This window comes from Fistularia commersonii, chromosome 7 (genome assembly GCF_037954325.1).
Source record: "Fistularia commersonii isolate RoL2024-O1a breed Wild chromosome 7, RoL_Fcom_v1.0, whole genome shotgun sequence".
Taxonomy (NCBI): Eukaryota; Metazoa; Chordata; class Actinopteri; order Syngnathiformes; family Fistulariidae; genus Fistularia; species Fistularia commersonii.
This window is the reverse complement of record NC_141290.1, coordinates 18111188-18135268: the sequence shown is the minus strand read 5'-3', so window position 1 is coordinate 18135268 and position 24081 is coordinate 18111188. Positions and strand designations below refer to the sequence as shown.

The 24081-nt window shown below is 38.3% G+C and overlaps 1 protein-coding gene across 1 annotated transcript in view; it reads left to right on the top strand.

Moving 5' to 3' along the window:
• Window positions 1-17313, top strand: part of grip2b (glutamate receptor interacting protein 2b) — a 52423-nt gene extending 35110 nt beyond the window's left edge. Inside the window, exons 16-26 of the mRNA XM_086149069.1 lie at window positions 281-344; window positions 675-820; window positions 2198-2342; window positions 5473-5612; window positions 6078-6272; window positions 7134-7290; window positions 10020-10134; window positions 10243-10456; window positions 10530-10732; window positions 11749-11895; window positions 13084-17313. Of these exons, the coding sequence (XP_086005195.1) occupies window positions 281-344; window positions 675-820; window positions 2198-2342; window positions 5473-5612; window positions 6078-6272; window positions 7134-7290; window positions 10020-10134; window positions 10243-10456; window positions 10530-10732; window positions 11749-11895; window positions 13084-13242 (1685 nt within the window). The 3' untranslated portion in view covers window positions 13243-17313. The remainder of the gene's footprint in view (window positions 1-280; window positions 345-674; window positions 821-2197; window positions 2343-5472; window positions 5613-6077; window positions 6273-7133; window positions 7291-10019; window positions 10135-10242; window positions 10457-10529; window positions 10733-11748; window positions 11896-13083) is intronic.
• The last annotated feature ends 6768 nt before the right edge of the window (window positions 17314-24081 follow it).

Below are 24081 nucleotides of genomic sequence, written 5' to 3'. Positions count from 1 at the left end.
TAAGTATTAGTGTTACATTGTCTTTTGTAAGATAATATGCATTTCAACATTTGCATTACATTACATTAGTTATTAATCTTTTATTTGTATTATATACGTGACCATTTCATACAGAGCAGGTCAAATAAGAGTTAAAATGTATTTGTTGTGTCTTTATATTTCCATGCCAGTCACTCGAATGTGTGTACCTTGTTAAATTCACATAAACATATGAATTAATACATTCTGTTACATAAATTGTTATTCTATTTCAAGCCTATCGATGTTATTCCCTCCACAGCCAGTAAAAAGTCAGGAGAGCCTCTCATCATCTCCGACATTAAGAAGGGCAGCATGGCTCACAGGTACCTGTCATTTACTTTATTGTACTTATTATTGAACAAAATTATATATATTGCAACATAGTAAATGTCAGATTTGTTTTTTATGTCTTTTTTAGTTTTTTTGAGAGTTTCAATGCAACAGCGAACAGCACGCTTTCAGTAATTCTGTATTCATGTTTTGATTATATCCTGAACACTGGCCCTGCTACCATGAGAAAATTCTTCCCATGGCAATATGTATCATGAAAATCCACAGTTTATCCCAAATACTCTGACATTCTGACATTCTGATCCTGCTTTTTGCCGTGAGAGAAACAGACTGAACTCTGACCTTTTGTCTCCCTTCCCCAGAACAGGAACTCTGGAGCCTGGAGACAAGCTCCTTGCTATCGACAACATCCGCCTTGAGAACTGTTCCCGTGACGACGCCGAGCAGATCCTGCAGCAATGTGAGGAGTTGGTCAAACTGAAGATACGCAAAGATGAAGACAATTCAGGTTTGTAATTGTATTCGAGAAAGTGACTGACACAGGTGATGGGCACTGAATTATTGTTCCCACTATTGTAATTATGTTCAAACTTATGGAGCTTGGCGACGATATGGAAAATGCCAATAATTTAATCTATATCCTATCCCATATAATTAAAGCCTTGATATTGGAAATATATTTTCAAAACTGGTCAAATTCAGTTTGTATTTGATCAGCATACATCAGGGGAAGGTCCATTAGAAGACTTGTAGTGACGTAAGCTGCCAGCTGGGTGGCAGTGTTGACCACAATTAATACAACCGTCAATGGCTTGTTGAGCACCAAATAAAATTTCTATTTCAAATCTGATACTACTACTACTACTGCCACCGCTGCTACCACTGCACCTATTAATATTATATTATAGATGTAATAACAATAATAATAATAATAATAATAATAATAACAATAACAACAACAACAACAACAATAATAACAATAATAATAATAATAATGAAAAGTGGCACTGTGACACAGTGGTTAGCAGCCTCACAGCAAGAAGGACTCTGGTTTGATTCTGACAAGGGGACCTTTTTTTGTGTGGAGTCTGCATGTTCACCCCTTGTCTGCCTTGAGTTTCCTCAGGGTTCTCCTGTTTCCTCCCGCAGTCCAAAAACATGCAGGAGCTTAATTGGAAAAATTGAGTGAGTGAGTGAGTGAGTGAGTGAAGGTTGTTTGTCTTTGTATGTGGCCCTGTGATTGATTGTCGATCAGTCCGGAGTGCACCCTTCCTCTCACTTGATAACAGAAAGGATAGGCTCCCACTTCCCCTGCAACCCTGAGTGCAGGATAAGCTGCAGACAATGGATGGATAGATGGCTCAATAATAATAATAATAATAATAATAATAATAATAATAATAATGATATGGTTTTTATGGCAATATGACATCTTTATTTAAATTTGACTCATTATTATGATTAATTTTCAAACACTAATGCATGTAATCATGGCTATATTAGCAATGCTGAAAGCATAGACTAAGTACTTTAATGTAACACAAAGTCATCAAATTAGTTATTAGACAAAAACAACGACCCACCCACGTACACACAAAAATAGCAATATGTTGAAAGAGTGTGTTTAATGCTGAAGGATGACAAGACAGTCTTCTCTCTTGTTACCATGGAAACTGCCTTTCTCATCTGCGTAGGTCTCAGACAAACTGATGACCTACTTCCAGCGTCTATGTCCGTGTTAGTGTGTGTGATCCTTCCTGTGAAATTAACAATTAATGATTTGTCTCCTCAAGTGAATGTGTTTGATGCCCAATGCACGTCAACAAACCTACTTGGAAGAAAGAGATAAGCGTGTGTGTGTGTGTGTGTTTGCATTGTGTAACAGATGAACAGGAGACTTCAGGCAGCATCATTTACACGGTGGAGCTGAAGCGATATGGAGGCCCTCTAGGTATCACCATCTCAGGCACTGAAGAGCCCTTTGACCCCATCACTATATCAGGCCTTACAAAGAGAGGCTTGGCAGAGAGGTACATGAACACACGTACACAAAGACATGCACATACATAAGAAACATAATATCTACCATCTGATGATGAAGTGCAGTGTTAATTCTGTCTTTGTACATTTTAAATGAATGATAATTAATAATAAATCAACATGTTTCTGACATGAGTCAGCAATCCTACCTTCCATAAAAATAAAACATGAGGACATTAAAACTTTGTCCTACATGTGGTGATGTACATTGCAGGAAACACGTTATCTGAGTGGGGAAGGACAATATAATTGATTTTAAGCCCAAACCATGAAACGACATCTACGCAGATGCACAAACTCACACATTTGACTTCAAAATGTGGGTCATCAAATTGTAACATACCAGCCTCAGTTGCCGGATGGTTTCACTAATTTCTAATAACAGAGTTTACAGAGAAACTGAATCAATGAAGACCGAAGACAAAAGGTTATAGAGTGGAGTGATGTCATTGCCTGACAGTTTTGATTGGCTGTTGAATTCAAGCTGTTTTGAATCTTACTAAAGGTGTTTTGTCAGTTCATTTGCATGTTTTGACAGTACCAGTGTAATTTCAGCAGTTGCCTAATGTCGTCAGTGCTTATTAGAATAAACTCAAATAATTATATGACGACAGTAGGCAACCACTCCTCTGCTTGTTGTTGCAATGAAACACAGCAAAGAGTGAAAAAATCCTGCCTTACTTTGATAGCTTCTACTTTTACCTTTGTATTTATTTATTTTTCAAACAATTTTAGATATCACAACCCTGTTCATGAATGTATCAGTCGGCAAAACACACTTTTTGTATTTTTATGCTTTTTAATTTTGTTTTGTTTTGTTTGCTACTTTTAGGACAAACAAATACACAATGCAAAACAGACAGACAGACACACACACACACACACACACACACACACACACACAGACCATGCAGCACGTGGATTTTGGCTGTCTCGTGTTTCTAGGTTGTTCCAGGTGGAGGATGACAAGCTGAGTGGGGCGAATTGCTTTGAATTTTAAATTTGGATTTGTTTGCTGTTCCACTGCTGCTTTGCAGGTGAAGCTGTATTGTCGTGCAGGCAGAAGGTTTCTGTCATGGAGGAGCAAATTTTGCTGATTTACTTCAGGAAAAATCTCCCTGTTGCAACAAATCAGACACTAAGAATACGTGCCGTATTTTGACGTTTAATCGAGATCTTTCAAGAGATCATGTCAGTGTCTCTCAGAGGCCCTTGTGAGATCACCTCACTGGGGAAGCTTTCCAGCTTAGTGAAGTCTCAAAATGGTCACAATGGTCACACAGTGATTTCCAGTTAACAAAATGAATAATGAAATGAACCATAGACCACAATACGTCATGCTAAGCTAACTAGCAGAGGGAGGCTTCTTAGCAACATGACACATCGCAGAGGGAGGACCTCTATCTTCTCATCTAGAAAACTGGCGAATTTCCTGTCAAATAAATTGTGTGAGCCTTTAATTAACCTTGAAATAATTAATTGCGAAAAAAAGGTATATTTATGTGAGTATATAACGCTCATTACAAGACCTGTTATGATCACTGACTTCTAATTAAATTCTTTATTAGACCCGGCTTTGCAGAGGTGGATAGAACTGAGTTTTACAGAAAGTCAGCATTAAAAAGAAATTAGATGAAATTAGAAATAAAGATTGAAATCCCCACCCTTGTTCGTGGTGACTCAAATGGCACATATGAGTCATCACGAACAAGGGGAGAATTTCATTAAAAGTAATTTATAGGTTAACTTTCTATCAGATTGAAATATTTGTTGAGAATTTCCATGCAGTGTTTCCCCACAGTGAAAATCAAAGTTAAAACTAAAGTCTACCAGCAAAAGAGATGATGATGATCATGGGGATCAAGATAATGATGATGATGTAGCATAATATTGGAATGTTATAACAGTCAATAATTGGATTTTTAAAAGGCATCTGTGTGTGTGTGTTGGGTGATTGGAATACTCAATATCACTCCAGAACCAGGGTTTAACTTGCACATCAACGTTTTCATCTTTGTGTCACCTCGCAGCAGCCACCGGCTCACGGGCCGTGCAGCTGAGGAGACCGAACCTCAGTCAGTCACTCTCACCTGCTCTCATGACATGTGAATGCATCACCTGTCTCTTAATATCTATATTAGGATAGCAGCTTAAATTGAGTGGGAACCAGAGGGTGCAGCAAGTGACATTTTCTGTGATGCAATGACGATGATGGCACACATCAACTGGGAAGGTTGGGGGGGCTTGATGACATCATGGTCTGCCTGATCTCCGATTAATTAGGTCATCAACCTAATGATCCTCGGCGCATCCCTCCTCCTCCTACCCAAAGCCCATTTAACTGGATTTTGTGGCATAATTGTTCTGTTTCCACTCAGTTGCTGCCAATAGATTGCTCAGGCCAGAGAGGCGCTCTTTAAAAGCTCTATAAATAAATCGGTATCAGCTCACAATGGGGGGCAAATTCAGTATCAACTGCTTCATCGTCTCCTCGGTCGATGCGGTTTGTGTTTAATAGTTCAAAGTTTCATAGGTCAAAGTTTAATAGTTGTTCTGAGATTGCAAGATCTTGGAAATTGACTATCTTTCTGGTTGGCAGAAGTACAACCCCTTTTTCGATCATGATGATCAAACAGTACGTTAATAATTAGTCCTTTATTAGCATACAGCAGTGTGATAAAATTATCTCTCTAGCCTAAAAATAGCAATAAAAAATCACCTTAATGTCAGATAGAAATCACTTTTTAGCCTCATCATTTGAGATCCTGAACATTTCATCACATGAAAAATGTGTTTTAAATCGTAGTACTTTTTTTGATATTGGCTTAAACAAACTGAGCTTAATTTTTTATTTCTAGGTAAAAACCTAAAACAACAACAATAATAATAATGATAATTTGTCACACAAAAAAAAAAATAACAATTTAATACAGACTCAAATCCTTGTGTGAACTTTGGCCAACTATGAGCTTACAGTTTGTGTGTGGAAGGGGTGTGTGTGTGTGTATTTGTGTGTGTGTGTGTGTGTGTGTGTGTGTGTGTGTGTGTGTGTGTGTGTGAGAGAGAGAGAGAGAGAGACTGTGTGTCTGTGTAAAGAATCATTTCACCCTGCTTATTCAGGACAGGGGCCATTCACGTGGGTGACAGGATCCTGGCCATTAACAGCGTAAGCCTGAAGGGGAAGCCACTAAGTGAAGCCATCCACCTACTGCAGATGGCCGGAGAGACGGTCACGCTGAAGATCAAGAAGCAGCTTGACAGTTAGTACCAGAATTCTGAAAATGAAGCGCAAAACCTCAACAACCCCTGTTTTTGAACTGGGATATTTGCAATGTTTAATGTGTCCAGTAGGGAGAGTCATAACTTTATCAGTTTTGATTCTCTGTATAAAAATCTGTTGATATTTCAAGATAGATCCAAAAGTCTGTTTGTGTGTTTGTTTTATTCACTCTCGATTTGTTTTCTTTAACTGGGATAATGGTCTAACTGAGGCAAGTAAGAAAGTGCCCTTGGTGGTCACGGTATCAGTTTTATGTAGTAGAGGGTCTTTTCCCAGCCTTAACCTTATAGTGTAACCCTACAGAATCTAACCCCAAATTTAAAGGGTGGGATGCAAACGTTCGTGAAGAACTTCAAACTAACCCATCACCTCAATTTATTCCCAAGAGCCTCTTCTTAACTTCGTCTCATTCTAAATAAGCTTATTACACCTCCTCATCTGTCAGATGTTGAGGAGAGGAAAGTGGCAGAAGCAGAGGATACAACAGAGAACGAGCTCAGTGACCCCGAGGAGGACGACCTGACCGACAGCCAACAGACCAATAAGCTGTCGGAGCTTTACTCCACAACAATCCCCAGCGTGGACTCGGCCATGGAGTCATGGGACGGATCGGGTCTAGACGCTGGTTATGGTAGCCAGGGTAAGCCTGGGATTAGAGTGGGTGGAGGGTTAAAGGTCACCATCTGCGAAATACAGCAAGACAAGCAAATCTTGTGAGAGATGTCAACACATGATTGGTAACTGCCTGAGAAATATCTCAAGTCAATAAATGAAAACTAATTAATGATATTAATTCAAATGTTGTATAAATCATGACTGCATCAGGTTCCCAGAGAATGGAAATAGCTGCCGAACATTTCACCAGAAAGTGAAGTGACTTTTCTGCCATTTACCATATTATAATCATGAGATCAATAAAGTCCTTTCAAAATCAGCAAGAGGTCATTTAAAGGTAACCAAGTAACACTATGAAAATGACCAAGATGTTAGGTCAGATTCATAAGTATATTTTCTAAAACATAAAGTTAAAGAATATAGAATAAAGATATTCCATTGAATTTGTAAAACACAATCCCAAAGGAACTAACTCAGATGTTTCGTGAAAGTGCTTTAAGTTATATAACATTGCCCCTAAAGATTTGCCCTAAAAATAATGATGAAATTTGGATTTCATCAGACATTATTGAAGTAAACAGTAAACAAGACAGATAGATTCCTGCATGGCGCAGGAGATAGACCAATCATTTTTGGAACAGATCATTCCTGGTTTGATACTCGGCTCCTCGAAGTGTTTTTGAGCAAGACACTGATCATGGTTTATCCATGATGGGTTCATTGCAGAGATTGAGGTATTAATAAAGTATCAATTGATACAATGGTTAGCTAGAAATAAGTCCCAAGTTATGACATCTCTTTCATAGAGATTCTACATTGTTTGGAACCCCCGGTTTTGAAAATAGCAGCAAACCATATATAAGTTCCATTTTTATTCTTTCTGCAGGAACATACAGCCACCAGGCCGCCGGTATCGCCCTTCACCCTCACGAGTGGCGGAGCACCAAGCAGCAACGAAGCGCAACGCCACCTCCTGGATGCAGAAAGAACTACCCCTTCAGCGACGGGGGCTTCAGTGAGGACGAGTGGGACAAACCACCAGGGTGAGACTCCATCTAAGTCCATCCAAGAGTACCTTGTTTTCCTGCTTATAAGTAAACTCTTAATTCGGCAAGCATGACTGATTTATCAAAAATCATCCCACCGGATGACAAGATTGACAATTGGAACTTTATCATTTTATTCATACCTCAAGGTCATTATGACTTTAGCCTATATACCAATGTACATACCCTAACATTTTCTGTTAAACTCACGTAAACTTGAGTTCCTGTTGTTTAGTTGCGTGTGTGACTGTGTTTTCCCTTATCAACATGAGCAAAATTGAAACCCAGAAATCATCCATGTCTTCCATTGCAATCCAGATGCCTCAATGGGTTGTGCAAAAAAATCATCATTGATAACTCCTAGCTTATAGCTAGGTTGTTACAAAGACAGATGTAGCTTATTAATAAACTTCTGCAAAAACAGCTAATGTTAGCTAGTAAAAGCTACTAATATTTGCTCTATATTTGTTCTTCACTTATCACTGTAGGGTCGGCCTTCGCCTTGAAGACAATTACCATACCTGAGAACAATTACTATAACTTTGCCATTTCCCCAAATAGATTAAAAAGCAATAAATGGCTTTTACTCTTAAAAGCGAGAGGGTTTTTTTTCTTATCCTTTTGGCTTTTCCCTTCAGGGGTCGCCACGGCGAATCAGCCTTTTCCATATAACCCTATTCTCTGTATCCTCCCTTCTCACACCAACTAACTACATATCCTCTCACTATATTCATAAATCTTCTCTTTGGTCTCCCTCTAGACCTCCTGTCTGGCAGCTCCAATTCCAGCATCCATTTACCAATATATTCACTTTCTCCAAATCTTACAGCCTCACTGGCCTCACCACTGACCCTAAGCAGTTGAAATCCTCCAACTTCTTGATATCTCCACTCTTTGTAGCCTCACCGTTCTACCTTGGTCCCTCTCATTCACACACATATATTCTGTTTAAAAGTGAGAGGGGTTATCCCCATAAATGCATACGTTTAAATATTTATAAAACTGATTCAAACATTAGTTTGACATCAGACATCATTCAAAAAAATATATGTTTTTCTCTCCCTCTGCAGCCTTTATTCATAGGGTTTACACTGCTATGGACCGAAATGGCTCAGTCTATAACCAATAATAGTCAGGTAAAAGGTCAAACAACAACCAATCACAGGTGCCCTCTGAAAAGGTGTAGCGGAATACATTGTGCAGTGATTGACATGGCAGTTGTCAAATGGAAACAGAATGATGAATTGATTCTATGCAGGACAGATAGATCTGGCAAATGAGATGAAATTTGACCTCTGCAGATTTAGTTGCCAGGCTACCCCATCATAACTTATGTCTGAGATTTGCATGCAAGTTAAAATAAGTGTCAGCTTAAAGTAAGAAATCTCAGCATTTGACTATCCATAACATTGTTCTTCCCAATGAAAACGCTAAATGCGCTTGATAATTAAACTTGAATACATGTCAGGAAATGTTGTGACCAGGTCCTGGCAACATTCTGCCTTTCTATTACAGTATTTTCCCTTTAATTGTATCCAGCCAAAACAGTAAAGTACTTGATTAATGTTCAATCACAAGCCCAGAGCAGCAGAACCTTTCTGAAGTCTGACAGCATATCTGGCACGTCTGTGTGTTGTGTGTCTGCAACGAGACAAGAGTGTAGAAACACTGGTATTACATAACACTGGGGGTGGAAACACAGAGAGGAGGGAAAAAAATATTCAGCTGCACAGCGAAAGTGAATTAATCTGGACGTTCCAGGGCATTTACTGTGAAGAGATTAGTCATTTGGGATTGAAGCAGAAAGCGACCCGTAAATGACCCGGCTGCTTTTTATCATGTGGATCCAGGACTTATCGAACAGCACAATGACTGTCTTGTTCAGGCACATTTGATCACTCACACACTATCAGTTATTCATTGCGCCCATTTTTGTTTGGCTAGGAAACTGCTTAAGATACAGGAATGTTCCTTGTTTACAGAGAAAAACCTTGAGACAGTGGGAAATAATTCAGAATGTTTGATCTTTACACACATATGAGTTGTTTCCCTGACATGTGTGTGTGTGTGTGTGTGGGGGGGGGTTTATATGCAAGATGCAATTTCTGTCATAGATTAGGAGCTTGCTCCCAAAGCACTGAGTTGATTTCTCCATATATGGCTTTTTGTTCGAGTTTAGAGAAACCATCCACCGCAGGACTGGACTTTTAAAGGATTTGTCACTTTTCCAAAAGACATTGACTGCACCCAATGCAAACAAGTACCGTGGCCTGATCAGTTGGCTAAAATAATAGAAAATCACAAAATATACTGGAAAACCAAAAAAATCAGGGAAAGAAATATAACCCGTCTCAAAATAAAATGTTGATTAGTTTGAATGTCTGAAATACCTGTACAACATACCTGAAAATGAAGGGAAAAAGGAAAACTAATTTCAGGAAAATAGAAAAACAACAACAGTAGACTTGAAATAAACAGATGGGAACAAAAAATAATAATGACTTGCCAAAAATTGGACATATTGTACCTGAAAATCAGGAAGAAAGAATTATTTGAAGCACATCAATTTACAAACTTTACAAACTTTTGGCCCCTCAAAACCCCCAAAAATCTCAAAATATCAAAACCTCTCCATTCAGGCACCTTTAACAAGCTTTATAAGTTCCCGAAAATGTCTTTACACAGATTCCCAGCTGAACCGTTGATGTTCTTAATGTCTGTGACAGATTCATCAGCCAACAACCTGACGGGATTCTGTTGGATCCCGACGACAGTTTCTGGTGCCAGGCGCTGGAAGACCTGGAGACCTGCGGCCAATCAGAACTCCTCCGAGAAATTGAGGTCAGTTAGCGTGTCACTCTAGTTCCATATCAGCAGGTTCAATGGGATAGTTTTACATTTTACATTACATTTTACAGACACACAAATGCTAGTGTTGTCTTTGTGAAGGCGTCTATCATGACGGGGACGGCCATCAGTCTAGGTGTGGAAGGAGTCAACAAGCCCACAGTTGAGCCCATAATGAGCCACAGCAGGATGAGTCCGTTAAGGAGAAACTCCATCCTCCATCAGGGGAACCTGCTCCACCAGGGGACCCACCTTCACCAGGGTGCCCACCTGCACGAGGACATCCACCTGCACGAGGAGGCCCAACTCCACCAAGGTGACGTGTTATCTGAATGCAAAAAAACAAACTGATAGAACAAGCTTGTTAAATTACATGCTGTTTTCTATAGACGCCCATCTGGAGGCCCATTTTAATCAGGACCCCCACCTGCACCAGGGGATGCACATCCACCAGGACAACATGTCCCCCCTTTTGCATCACGAGCCCAAGGCCAAGGCGTCTCTTCGCGTTTCGGAGAGGACGTGGGAGTCTCGGCGCATCAAGGAGGAGATGCAGGGCATCTTGTCGCCGACTCCCCTGGAGCTGCACAAAGTGAGATCACGTGACATCTAACAGGAAGTGGTCCGGGAAAATATTTATACTGGCATCCTTGGATAAAGACAAATTATATGAATAGCATTAGTAGGGGAAGGACCTGAGGTAGATTTTTTTTGAAACAATTTATGTATTTAGATATTATTTTGCCCTCCAGTAATGTTCCTACTTTCTCAGACATTCCTCTACATAGCCTTTGAAAATCTGAAGGCTGAAAGTATAACCGGATTGAGCCCTGCTGCTTCATGTCAGATATCTAGTCGTCAACCAGCCCACAGAGAGAGTGGTTCAAGCAAACATGGTGTGTCACAGTATTCTGTTTGTTTAAATAAGTACCAACAGTATAATCCCAGCACCCTAATCCATTCCCTCTTGTTAGCATTTACACAAACATTAGATTACAGGGAGGAGTTAGTCATGGTTCTTATGTAATCCAGTTGAGAACATACATTCAAGTCTCACGTGGATCTGAAAACACGACGTCATTTAGCTCAACGCTGCCAAAACCAGAAATACCTTAGTTTTTCTTGAAACGAAATGCACAAAGATTAATGCTCTCCACTGGTGAGCCTGCAGAATCATCCAGAATAGTGTCATTATAACTAATTTATTAGAACTTGATCTTAACAAGCTGTGGTATGCATTTCTGATCAGCCTCTATTAATATTACTAGACAATGGTGGTTAATTTATTCATTTGTTTTAAAGAACACCTCACTTTCATCTTGTCTCCCAAGAAAATTCTTCAGCATTATTTACTTTTATTTTCTTTAAAAATCCTCAATTTTCAAAACATTTTTGATCAAAGTCTTTTGATATGTTTGTTATCTTGATTCAAAGTATAATTATAATGTAATGAATACCTCAATCATGTTTTCCAATAATGTATAACTTTGGAATATTCATTGTTTTATTTGATTTTTACAACATGTATTTATACACAAACATACACCCACATTTTTATTCAGACTCCTGGCTCTAAATAACTAGATTTGATTTCAATTCCTGATGCAGGTCACGGTGATAAAAGATCCAGAGAGTGATGACTTCGGCTTCAGCGTGTCAGATGGCTTCTTAGAAAAGGGCGTTTACGTGAACATGATCCGACCAGAGGGACCAGCTGACCGGGCTGGACTCAAACCTTACGACAGGATCCTGCAGGTGACCCAAGTTTGATTGATATATAGCTTTAACTAGTTCTTATATACACTGATGTGATGCATAGCCAACCAATAATATTGTTTATGATAATGACAATTACACATTTAATCGAAAGCTCCTTTTAGACCATCCAAGAACATTGAACATTAAAATCATAACATATTACAAATAAAAGCAGATCAAAACAATGTTCCAAAAAATAGCTTTACAGAGTGGGCTTTAAATGTGAAAAAATTGGATTTTGAGGATGACCCTGAATTATATAGTGAGATTTATTTATCTATTTATTAGTATAGAATTATCAATTTATTGTAAAAGTTCTGCCAAATCCAGACAAACACTCATAGACCCCCCCCCACACACACACACACACACACACGCACACACACATATAGTGATTCAAGATTCAAGATTTTCAATTGTCATTGTGAAATTTTGCAGTGAGAGCTCCCAGCTCAGCGTATGTATAGGATTATAAATAGAAAGGTTACATATATAGTGCATAGATATGACATATACAGTACGGCATGAATAGTATATACAAATTGTCATGGTATATACATATAGCAGCAGGATGGCGTGAAGAGTGATACGAATATGACTATAGTTTAAAGTGCAGCTTAGTGCAAAGAGGTGTTGGGGGGTGGTTGTGAGATTGTCTCTGTGGGGGTGGAGGATAGACTGGTTGCCAGAAGGAGGGCATTGTGTTAGTGTGTGTCTGCAGGTAAGGTAAGGTGTGAGTGAGTTCTCTGGGAAGGTTTGGGAGACAGATTGCTTTTACAGCTCTTGAATAGAACCTGTTTTTCAGCCGAGATGTGTGGGTTTTGATTGTCCTGTACCGCTTGCCTGATAGAACCGGCACAAACAAACTGTCGCCCAGGTCGCTGAGACCTGTTGCAATATTCCTGGCCTTCTAAGAGGTCTTAGAGGTCAACTTACAAAAATTGCAATTTTTTTGTAAGTCGCTTTCGATAAAAGCGTCTGCTAAATGACTGTAGTGTAATGTACAGACCTACAGATCAAGTGGGAAAAGCTGAAAAATCAGCAGTGTATCAAATACTTGTTCTCCCCACTCTCTCTCTCTCTATATATATATATGACTGTATATAGACATTTTTATTGTTCAATTGCTCAAATTTTTAATGATGTGATTGATGTTTGCCAATGTTGATGTTCCTGTGTGTGCAGGTGAACCATGTGAGGACAAGGGACTTTGACTGCTGCCTGGCCGTCCCTCTTATCACCGAGGCCGGAGACCGGCTGGAGCTGGTCATCAGTCGTAACCCGCTAGCCATCGAAGACAATGAGGACAATAACAACACTTTAGATCATGCGCTTGACCTGTAACAAACACACACACACACACACACACATACACGCTCAAAGCACACACACACACATAAAGTAATAGTACTTTGATAAATTGTAAACCTCTTGCTCAAACACACATTACAATTGCAATAAAAAAAAACACACACTTGCATGCTCTAACGCTCTCTCTCTCTCTCTCCCTCCCTCTCTCTCTCTCTCACACACACACATAGACACACATACACACACACAAACACACACATTAGCATCAGTGACACTGCTGTCATACAGTAAATGTCTTGAGTTGGATGCATTAGGAAACACACAGACTTTTCTGCAGCTCCCTCATGGATTCTTTATCCAGTCATTCTAATCGGGCCGAAAACATGAAGATCAACAAAAACGGGGCCTGAAACAAGAACATCTCAACAAAAAAGAATACATAAATCTGCAATTTGAGAAAATCATTTCCACTTGTTTAACCATCCACAATTCTTAAATTACAGAACATCCACCGTTTGACATTTCAACTGTTCGTAGAGTACAGTTTTCATTCAATTTAAGATTGAGGAGTAAATGTATCTATAATGTAAGGAAGGGTTACAAGGACAAATACTTTTGGAATAATTGACGGTTCATTTTGATTGATCTTAGCTACTTTTTTAAAATCTTTTCCAAGCTTCCGACTTATTCTAGAGCCATTTTCTTACTGATTTTAACATTATTCGTAACATAGTACATATATATATATATATATATATATATATATATATATATATATATGTATATTTTTTTTTTTTTTGATAATTTCTGTCTTATATTCAAGGTATTTTCTTTCCCGAGTATGTTCAGCTGATTAGCAGATAATTTTGGGTCAAATTTTAATAATTCTTGATTGCATTTGTAACTGATTTATGTTTGCCCTCTTCCGGTCTTTCTAGCTGACTTGTTTGTCATTTACCTGCAAGTTTGCTTTTTATGTAACAACAACTTGAAACTTAACTTCCTGCCAAACTGCAGGAAGTTATTGAGTATGAAAAAAATATGCATATATTTGCACATGTTTGGCAAGGGTCACACTGGACCTTACCTGAATCCATTTATTAGATATCAAATTAGAAGCAACTAGGGTGAAATTGCTTTGCTTAATTTGCAGATTCTAAAAGGCTAAAAAAAACTTAACACTTTTTATTAGCACACCTTGATTCACCATCAATTAGTGGCTTGAATGCCTGAATATTAGCGACATATTACCTTTCTGTTTGTCGTTATAAAGCACTTATTGATGCCTTATTCTGCTTTATCATAATCTAGAATAATAAATTGCTGACATGCTACTATCCAGATGCTAAAAAGCTACTAGTTAATGGCGAATGTTTTATTGCTTATAGAAAGTGTTGACTACATACGACGAGCTGTTTTTTTTTTTTTGTTTGTTTGTTTGTTTTCTTTTAGATATTCTCTTGTAAGTGTATTGAGGCTTATGTTTTAAGGTAGTGCATGATGGCTGGCTGAGGAATCAAAACACATTTTTGTCAGGGAAGAACTTTGACATATGACGTTGGCCGGACAATGAGTGATCGCTATCGATAATACCGATATTCTGGTTTCTTGTGTATACCTGCACTTAAGTAACATTCATGAAATGATTAATACATATCATTACATATATGATGAATAAAAAAACAACTCATCAAGGGCATGTCAAAGAAGAGAGTGAACATGCTCCCCAAAATAAATATTTTTTTAAAGAAATCTTCCACACCTGGCTGTTTTGAACCAAATGCCAGGACAGTCAAACCCCACTAGTCCTTTGTCAACCCGATATGTCACACAGTTGTCTGAACTCTCAGCTCTACTCACCTCAGCTGATCGCCGACCTTCAGCTAAATACATAAAAATAAATACCTCAGATCAAGTGACTGCTTTTCGGAAGGAAAGACTATCGCCAATATTTTTATCCCAAAGTCTTCACCTTAATCATGAGTCACTTTCAGCCTAACACTGTTTTTTTTTATTTGAAGGTTTGTAATAAAGTTCGCTGTCCGTTTCATTTTTGGGTTTTTTTTTTTTTTTTTTGGGGGGACCAAAATGAGTGGTCTTTCAAAACCTTGTGTTTATGGGGACATGATGGCATGGATACACTGTAGTATGATGGGAAATTTCATGCAAACGGCCACAACCAGAGAATTGGTGGCACCTTTGATTCTAGGTAGAAACTGAACCATGAAATAGTATGTGTCAGGTTTAGCTACTCAACATGTCCTCTCTGACTCCGAATCCGTCAAAGACAAAAGAATTAAGGAGGTTAAGGAGGAATCAGTTGATATGTTTAATGTTAAGGACACTTGGACACTCTGGTATGTTTGATAATTCACAAACTGGATAGTTTATATGTAGCGTGTTCTAAAATGTCTCAGGAGTGAATTAAGGGTATTTAAATTTTTTTTTCTTTTTTTCCTGAAAATGTTCTTTTCACAAAACAACATTAAATAAAAAGGGTAGGCGCCCACTGCTTAGACGTCTCAATGCAGAGTTGGTGTTAATGAGTGTAATTACTGGAAAACAAGTTTTTTCATTGGTTTCGTAATGAAGGACTTTAACTCCTACTACTTTGTAGCCTCGAGGTGTGTTTAATATGATTACATTTGAGAATTGAGACAAACGTGAAATGGAAAGTGGCTTTTAATGACTTTTCAAATCGAACCTCTCCTTCTTTTGTCTCGTGACAGCAGACGTTTCCTCCTCCCACTGCCCCTCAGCTTTCTCTTATTCGGGCCAAAACTCTGCACAATTATCTGTGGATTACAGACTAGACTGTCTCCGTCCTCCTACTGCACTTGGCAAATGGTCTGCACACTCTTGTGTGTGTGTGTGTGTGTGTGTGTGTGCACGTGTGTCCGTGTTCCGACAGAAAAATAGAAAGACAATATATTTGAGCTTCATAAAAGTGAGCCTGTGAAAAACACAGACTAAACCACACAAACTGTGTGTGTGTGTGTCTGTCTGTATGTGTGTGTGTGTATGTTTTTGTGTATGTTTGTGACATATTTGTTTTGTAGGCATACAGAACGACAGAAAGAAACACTGTTTGCAAAACCGTGCATGCAGGCAAGAACTAAAAAAATAGGTATGGATGTGCACGTGTGTGTTTGATGTAGTGTGTTTGCAGATGTACAGTAAATAGGTAGAAATAACTAGACTTTTGGGATTTATACATCTAGGAATATGTGTGTGTGTCCATGTCTGTATCTAAAAGGTGTGGGTATGTGTGTTTGTGTGTGCGTGCACTTGCTCTTGTGTATATAATATACAACGTGTAGGTTTGTACATATGTAGTAAATACTAGATTGTTTGGGTTTTATAAAATGCATGGAAGAAACATTAAACACCATGTTCAGACATAATACATCAAGGAGTGCGTGCGATTGTCTGACCTTGCTCGTGTGCGTGCGTGCATGTGTCTGTGCACGCACGTGCATATGTGAGTAAAGTAGCCTTTGTCCTCGGAGGGTTTTGACAAGAACAATCACAACCTCTGTTTCCTCTCTTTTTCACACTCCTCTGTTGCATAACAGTTCGAATCCAGCTGCACCAATTTGAGAAAAACTGCATGTCTGTTGAGACGTATGGATAACAAAGTGTGTGTGTGTGTGTGTGCGTGAGGAAAAGAAAGTCTTTAAACATCTATTCACGTGTAAATCAGCACAAAAGCCTCCAGTTTCATGTGAGAGCTGGAAAGTGTACATTTCATTGTACAGCGCTGATTATTTTTCATGTCTTCGGGCCCTTTTTACGCTCCATTTAAGACCTTAACGAGGCTGAAAACTATATATTCAGCTTTGGTGAAGTGAGCTGGAGAATGACAACTGTTTACATGAATTAAAAAAAGGCATATTTTGCTTCTGCTCTACAAGCACTTACTGAAAAAAGCACACTGTTGAACACCATGCACTGTAAGTATGTTTCATGTACAGTGGGAAAAAAAAAAAAAAGTTGTCTGGGTGTTTTTTATGCAGGATAGTATGAAATGGCCCAAAAAAGAATCACTTTTTGTTCCTTTTTTTAATGTTTTTAGAAAGGCAACAATGCAAAGGAAAAAGAAAATGATACTGATAAAAGCAGTTGTTCTGTTGGTTTTTATGTAGGTATGTATTGTCATCCAATATCCCTATGCACTTCTGGGTTAAATGGGAGTTTCAAGCCCAATCTGGAATCCCTAATTATATAATAATATATCTCAGCAGTATTGCAGATAAAATGTTGTCATTATTTGCCTATTTTCTGGTGTTTTTCTTGTCTCTTTTTTTAGAACTGGTCAACATTTATCTATACAAATTTCCACTTGGATCCTTGGTTTGGCATGTTTACCTAAAAATTAAAATTGCCAATAAAAATAGTTTACCATTTCTTTAATCAATTCTTTTACATGCCCTTCACACCAAATGATCTGAAACCTGTTGAGTGTCATCTTCGTCTTTAAGACAAACCTGTTACTGGCTAAAAGGTTTTTTTGAACACTGGAGACATTTAACGCCATTTGCACTATCAAAGGTTTGTAATAAATCTGTTAAGAAACTTCAAACACATATTGAGATTATCTGACCTCATATTAGGAATTGAAATGTTTACGCTGATTATAGATGAGCAAACGCCAACCCCTTCCCATTGTTACAAAGTTGGATTATATCTTCATTTTCATGCTAAAACAGTCAAAACTTTTCCCCATTTCACATTTTTGTTAACTCGACCATTTATAACCGGAAATCTCCACATAAATTTATGTCTGTTATTCTATACTGTTAGCAGTTAGCCTCGCAAAAAGTTGTGGTAGTTAGTCTGCACCCAACCATTAGCTTAACTCAGCCTGGTTACAATATTAGTTACAATTTTTTTATTTCCAAAAATAGGTCACATGGCTCTGCCCGAGGTACTTAAATTATAATCAAAGTTTACTCAAAGATGCCTAATAACTTTATTGTGTTTAAAGTGTTTCTCCTCTGCATAGATAAAAAAATCAATAATGCACAAAAAATAATGTCTCTATATAACCAAACACACAAAGTGAGATTTTAAGATGTCAATCAACATTAGTTTTTATTTTTTTTTATTGTTCTATCATTCTTAAACAAGTTTCAAAATAGAATACATTAAAATTAATGTACTCTTATGTATTATAATGTATTGTTAAAATTAATGGAATAAAATAATGGCAGAAATAATCTTAACAAAATCCCTTTTTTTCTAGTTCTCCTGGAAAAAATAAGAATATAAGATAATGTTATAAATTTTACCTCCTCTGTATTTCAAAATCTTTTTAACAAAATATAACTTCCTATCTGATCAATGCAGTTTTGAAACAGTAGCCCCGTAAGAAACAAACAAAAAAAAAAGTTTTCATCCTGCTTCTTTTTGTTCATTTGCTTCATCTAACCATATTTTGATGGAAAGCTGATCTTACCAGACAGGTTTATTTGCCCAATGAATAAGTATGAAAGCATTTGCAAGAAATGTCTTTCAAATGTTATTGGACAAACAGAATAGTAGTTGTGGTACAGTACTACCCAAGTACTGCAGTATTCTGTGCAAAGCGCCAGGTAATTTAAGCACAGTCTTAATGGTGAAATGAATGATGAAATACCAGAAAGTATTTTTTTTTCTTTTTTTAACCATGTTGTATTTTTTTGTCCTTTTTCACATTTGTTTATATTGTGTACATGAAGTTCCTCATTTCATTGGCATTACAGTGGCTAATGTAGATGTAATAAAGCCCTTATTTAATTTTAGAAGTATTTTGTAGCTCTGTAGCATCCTGGGATTCTGGATTGGGCTGTTAAAACTGTGTTGGTATTGTGCTTTTTTTTCTGTTTGTTTGTTTGTTTGTTTTTCCCTCCCTCAAAACTGTGTAAAGTTCTATTCAATGTAATATACTATTTTTCTATGACAATATTACTCTTACTAAATGTGGGAGGAAAACACAAAACAATTATACAATGGTTAAATCAAATGTATAACTTTGTCGTTGTTGTTGTTTTGTTTTCTTTGTTTTCTATGAAACAAGGTGTACTGCTATACTTCTCTTTTTGAGAAGGACATGAAAGAAAAGAAAATAAAACATCTAATTTTATGATGGTTTTCTGTCATAATTGTGCAATGTCTTGGAACCAATGTGCTGTTTTTTAGCAAATCAGACCCCTGTTTTACAGTACCGATCATCATATATAAAATATTAGTTTAATAAGCATTTATTAAATTCATTTCTTTGGACTATTCTTTGGAATTTCTTTTTCTTTCCATGACCTAAATTGAATTTATTGTTTGGATTACTTGCATAACAAATGCTTTTTTTGTCCAAAGCCCCATGAATCGAATAAGAATTGATATGTGGAAAAATGTAATATCACTAGGAAAAAGAAACAAAACATGTGGAATAAATCAGACAACAGACAACCATTGCAGGGCCTCATAAATCATGGTACTTTGAAAAACAGAATTTTCATTATTCCTACTCACACAGTCTTTTTAGCATGTTGCTGTTTCTGAAATATAATTAGGCGTTTCATTGAATTCCAGTATTTTATAACTTCCTGAATGAGAACACACTCAGACTGTTCTGTTTGTGGATTCTATTTTCAAAAAACGTCCATGGGTCTACCCAGGAAAGTGGAAAAAAGCTTTCAAATGTACAGTAAGTGAGAAAAAAAAGCTTTCAAATGTACAGTAAGTGAGGTAAAAGTATTAGTACATCACTTTGAATGCACTTCACTGACATCTCTCGCTACAGGGGTGTTCATTTGTTAATGCAGCTCAAGAAGCTTTTTCACTGGACAGGGAAGGTTATGTAATACTCTCATCTACACAGGAAATACTGCATTTCCCTCTGACATAATATTAATGCATGAAATGATTAGAATGAAGAAAGTATTTGCGCACCTCTCCCTGTGCACTGTGCACTATTTTGTGTATTTACTGTACATTCTGCTTCTGCTGCCTTCATTATCCCAAGACTTTCAGTGTTACATAACAGGACCAGCGCGCACACACGACACACCTTTAGTTCATGCAACTGCAACATGTGGGAAAGTAGTTTAATGTCATCCTATATGCACATGTTTGCACTAAGTCAAACAAGTACTCACATGCACACACACACACATTGTTCTTTTCTGTGTTTTCAAATGACTTTGACTTCAATTCATCTCCTGGCTATTTACTCAGTCTTAACATAAGCCCTGGGTTCGAACCCGATGACCTTACCGTATTTTATTGCATTGATGCATTTCATTGTATTTCAAGCATTAATGATATCAATACTTCATGCTCGGATGAGATTTACCACCCACCTTCTGCTAACGGGATGGAAAAAACCCATACCTCTACTAGAAGTCTATATTGTCTTTCTTTCTTTATTTATCTGTCTTGCATATACAAAGTAAGAGTGAGGCAACACCAATTTGTATAGGAATGATTGCATTTTGCAAAAAAACATAAGAATATGTTCTCTTGTAACAATAACAGAAATGGAAATACTACTGATAAATATCAAACTTGTATTTTTCTTACCCCAGCAATTTTGAAATTTTCAATTTTTGTTTCATCATTTTATAGTTGGTTGTCAGTTGATGGGAGATCAACTGACAAAATTGCAAATCACTTGCAAATTCTTCTGTTCCTTTCGGCCTTTCCCTTCAGGGATCGCCACAGCGAATCATACTTCTCCATCTAACCCCATCCTCTGTATTCTCCTCTCTCACACCAACTACCTTCATATCATATCTCACTACATCCATAAAAGTGCTTTGGTCTTCCTCGAGACCTCCTGCCTGGCAGCTCCACTTACATCACCCTACCAATATATTCACTATCTCTCCTCTGTACACGACCGAACCATCTCAGTCTGGCTTCTCTGACCTTCTCTCCAAAACATCTAACATGTGCTGTTCTTCTGATAGACTCATTCCTGATCCAATCCATCCTGGTCACTCCCAAAGAGAACCTCAACATCTTCATCTCTGCAACCTCTAGCTCTGCCTCCTGTCTTTTCGTCAATGTCACTGCTTTTAGACCATACATCATTGCTGGTTTCACCACTATCTTGTACACCTTTCCATTCATTCTGGCTGATTGTCTTCTATCGCAGAGTACCCCTTAAACTTTTCACCACGGATTCCAGCCTGTTTTGAATTCTTACCTCTTTTCCGCACTCTCCGTTGCTTTGGACTGTTGATTCTGAGTACTTGAAATCCTACAACATCTTGATCTCCACTCCCTTTCACCACTTCCGACCGGGCTCCTCTCATTCACACACATATATTCTGTCTCACTGCAACCAACCTTTATTCCTCTTCTTTCGAGACCAACTGCCTTTTCACTCTTTATCCTCTTCAGTACTTTTCTGACTTCACTTTTACTAATCTGTGCTTCTTTGTGGTCTTCTACTCTTGCCTCTCTTTCATTTTCCACATGCATCAGCTCTTCAAAGTACTCTTTCCATCTTCCCATCACTCATCTGGCATCTGTCAATACATTTCCCTCTCTATTCTTAATCACCCGGTGTGGGGATCGAGGGTTATGTGTCTGTGTGCAGCTCCTTTCACCTCAGTTCTTCACCAGTTAGCCTGATTGAGCAGGAGAATAAATTCAGCGGGGGTGCAATGCACACCTTTAGATTGTCAGGCTGAGCTTAAGAGCACTTAAAAACCCTTAAAACACCTCACCTCTTGAGTGTCCTTGCCTTGGGTCAGACGCACCCTCCAAAATCATGACACCTGTACATCCTTTATCTGTTTTGCCAACCTGTATAACTCCTTCTCTCCCTCCTTACTATCCAACTGAGCGTACAAGTAATCGTACACCCTTTGTTTTGCCTTTGCTACCTCTGTCTTTCCTGAAGCTCTGTGCTCCCCTGTGCTCCTTTCTGTTCTCTTCAGTCCCCTCATCTTTTCTAACCACTTTCTGTATACACACCTGCACTTCTTCATTCCACCACCAAGTCAAATCTACTTCCCCATCTGTCTCCCCAATAACATTTGCTGTAGTTGTCCAGTCACCTGGAATCTCTCCCTGACCACCCAGTCTTTCTCAACTCTGCCCTGAAAACCATACAACACCTTCAGCTTTGACCACTTTGTCCTCTGCTCTGCCTTTGTCCTCTTGATCTTCCTTATCACCAGAGTCATCCTACAAACCACCAGCCGATGCTGTTTGGCTACACTCTCACCTACCACAACTTTGCAATCACCGATCTCCTTCAGGTTACCTTGTCTACACAAGATGCAGTCTACCTGCATGCTCCTATGCTCTAAGTTACCCTATGTTCCCGTCTTTTCAGGTAGTATTCACTACATCAATTTCCGTCCTTTTTGTGAACCACAAGTCTACCACTGTCCGTTCCTATCCTGGATACCAAGCCTGCCCATCACTTCACCTATTGCCTGTACCAACATGTTTTTTGAATTTTGCACCAATTACCACTCATCTCAGTGGATATTCTGTAACACTTTATCGAACTCATTCCAGAACTTCTCCTGCTCCAAATCACATCCCTTCTGCGGGGCATGACCACTAACAACATTGAACTTCCATCTTCAATTTCCAGCGTCAGATTCATAAGTCTGACAATTTTCACCTCCAGAACATTCCCAACAATCTCCTCCAATATAACTTAACTCCTACTTGATTTCTTCTGTCAGTACCATAATACACCTTGGGACCAGCTCAGAGACACTGATTGGAATGTTAAATCTTTAGTAGGTTGTTCTGTTTGATTGAATAATTTCGAGTTAGCTATAGTTTACTCAATGGTTGTTTTGTGATGTTTAATCACCGTAGATGCTAAGCTTTAGCGCTGAGGCCATAATACAAATGTCCCACAGATGGTACTTGCTGTTGAGAGAAAAATGAGGCCGATGTGAGGCCATGGAATAATATTAGATCTGAAACTACTGTGTTTACACTAATAGACCCATTTTTAGAAAAATAAATGAAGAAAAAAGGTCACCAGGGACAAACGGCGTCCCTGTGGACCAGCAACATCCGCAGATCACAAGTGATCACTTCGCTCTGACATCAGTCCTCTGGTTTTGTCCTTCCTATTGCTATATTTGACTGTTGAAGAAAAGTGACACGCCAGTCTAAACAAAATTGATTTGAAAAAAAGGAATTCTCAGAAAAATGGATCCTAAACAGCCGGCAGGCAGAGAGGGTAATGTTAGAATGCCACTCTATCAGCAGGCAGCAACAGAAAAACTGAAGGTTCTGGTCTTTGCCATCGACTTTTCCGGCCGTCACAGTAATTGCGGTACCTGTTGACCACTGTTTAATGGGAAAAATAAAAGAAACGATAAATTCAGACATGGGAAAGCAACTCTGTGTTTCACACTGAGTAATGTGAGAATACAAACAGAGTATCTTAAGAAGCTCTTGGATGAATACTTCCCTGGGAATCAGTCGATTTGAATTTGGGGGAGAAAAACATGTTGGTACAAGTGCTGAGAGTAAATCACAGCCTGGGAAACGAAGCGGCGTCCAGTAACCGACATGCATTAATCACCTCCATGGCCGCAGCTTTACTTTCCTGTCATGAAACATCTGTTTGGGTCAAATTATTCCATAAACTGAGGCTGTTTTTCAGCAGCTTCACACAGTCACTGGCTTGATTTTTTTTTTTTTTTTTTTTTTTTTTTTTTTTCCAGCCAGCGAGCGAGCGGGGATGTGTAGAGCAGTAGATGTTTGCTTATTTTCTCCATTAATGAGAATTCCCCATTGGTTGATTACGTAAAAAATGTCACACCCAATTTGCAAAAAAACATGCTGAAGAGATCAAGCTCCTCGCCACCAAGCACTTACCCAGACTCTGGTTTTGGTATGGAAAGA